General features: G+C 42.9%; 1 protein-coding gene across 1 annotated transcript; it reads right to left on the bottom strand.

The window, feature by feature from the left end:
- Positions 1-221: 221 nt before the first annotated feature.
- Positions 222-857, bottom strand: LOC131860126 (uncharacterized). Its single transcript, XM_059214496.1, has one exon. The coding sequence runs from the start codon at positions 855-857 to the stop codon at positions 222-224; it is 636 nt and encodes a 211-aa protein (XP_059070479.1).
- Between the last annotated feature and the right edge of the window lie 574 nt (positions 858-1431).

The following is a 1431-nucleotide window of genomic DNA, read 5'->3' as shown; positions in this document are numbered from 1 at the left end:
ACCACTTGGGAATCCCCTTCCAAATGTAATTTTGACACTTTCATGTTTATGGCCAATTCCATAGCCATTAGTGCCACATGTGCTTCCGCTTCGTTATTTGTCCCATTCTGTAGTCGTCAAGCCCCCTTGAATAGGATAACCCCTTTATCATCTCTTTCAACTACTCCCACTCCTGAGATACCCGGATTCCCCCTAGAGGCCCCATCAAAATTAATTTTAATCTACTCCTTTGTTGGCGGTTCCCATTTAACCTCATCTTTTGTTGGTTCCGAAAGGGGACTAACCCTCCAGGACCCATTAACGGGTTGGCAATTCACAAGTGGCCAGTTTGCTTGGATAAAATTGTCTTCACTGGAATAAGGATATTTTGTTAAGCTATGATTTCTAGCTGCTGCTGACACTGATTCTGATATTTCTCTTTCAACCCTTGATAACAAGCTCGCCGATGATTCCTCTTTCTCTTGGAATATCCTTCTGTTCCTTTCCTTCCAAATCTCCCATACTACAAGGGATGGCGCCACTAACCAGACACTAGAGAAGACTGATATGTGACTCTGTATATTCCAGCTAGAGAGAAGTTCAAAGACTGAATTAGGAAGGGGAGTTTGCCAGCCTAACTTCCCTAACAGGAAATTCCATACCATTTGTGCTTCCTCACATTGTAAGAGCAAGTGGTCCAGGGATTCATCTGCCTTCTTACACATTACACATCTGAAAGGGCCCAAGAACCCTAATCTGCTCAATCTTTCGCCTGTTAGGATGCGCTTTTTCAGAGCAAGCCAGGTAAAGACTCCTACTTTTGGAAGAACTGGGGAACTCCACACCAGCTTTAGAGGCCACTCCTTTTTTTCCTCCATTTTGATGAGGATATTGTATCCAATATTTACCGAGTACTCTCCCGATTTTGAGCCACACCATCTCATAGTGTCCTCCTTTGCGGATAGCATGGGGGTGTACTCCTGCAAGATTCTCTTTAGAATCTCCTTCTGATTTGCTAGTAAAGGGAGATTTTTTACCTCTTTCCATTCACACACATCCACCCCTTGCACTCTCTTCCTCAAGAGAAAATCTCCTACCTTCTCTCCCCATTGATAGTTGGTCACCTACCTAATGTTCTCACTATCTTGCCTATCTAAAAGAGTTGGTCTCCCTTCCCATGAATCTATCCAGAAATTGGCCTTTGACCCATTACCTATTTCCCATGTGAGATGTTTAGTGATAACATGTCTACATGAGGAAATAAAATTCCATATGGTTGAGCCTTTTGGTAAAACTGAACTTGTGAAAATTCATTCCCTGCTCATCTGGTCTAGATATTTATGCTTTAGGATTTGAACCCATTTCTGGTTTGGCTTAGCATAGATCTGCCAAAGCACTTTTGCCCCCATAGCTTCATTTAACAGTTTCCAGTTTCTCAGTCCTACTCCCCCT

The sequence above is a fragment of the Cryptomeria japonica genome, chromosome 2 (genome assembly GCF_030272615.1).
Source record: "Cryptomeria japonica chromosome 2, Sugi_1.0, whole genome shotgun sequence".
Lineage (NCBI taxonomy): Eukaryota > Viridiplantae > Streptophyta > Pinopsida > Cupressales > Cupressaceae > Cryptomeria > Cryptomeria japonica.
The sequence above is the reverse complement of the archived record's forward strand: the minus strand, read 5'-3'. Positions and strand labels throughout refer to the sequence as shown.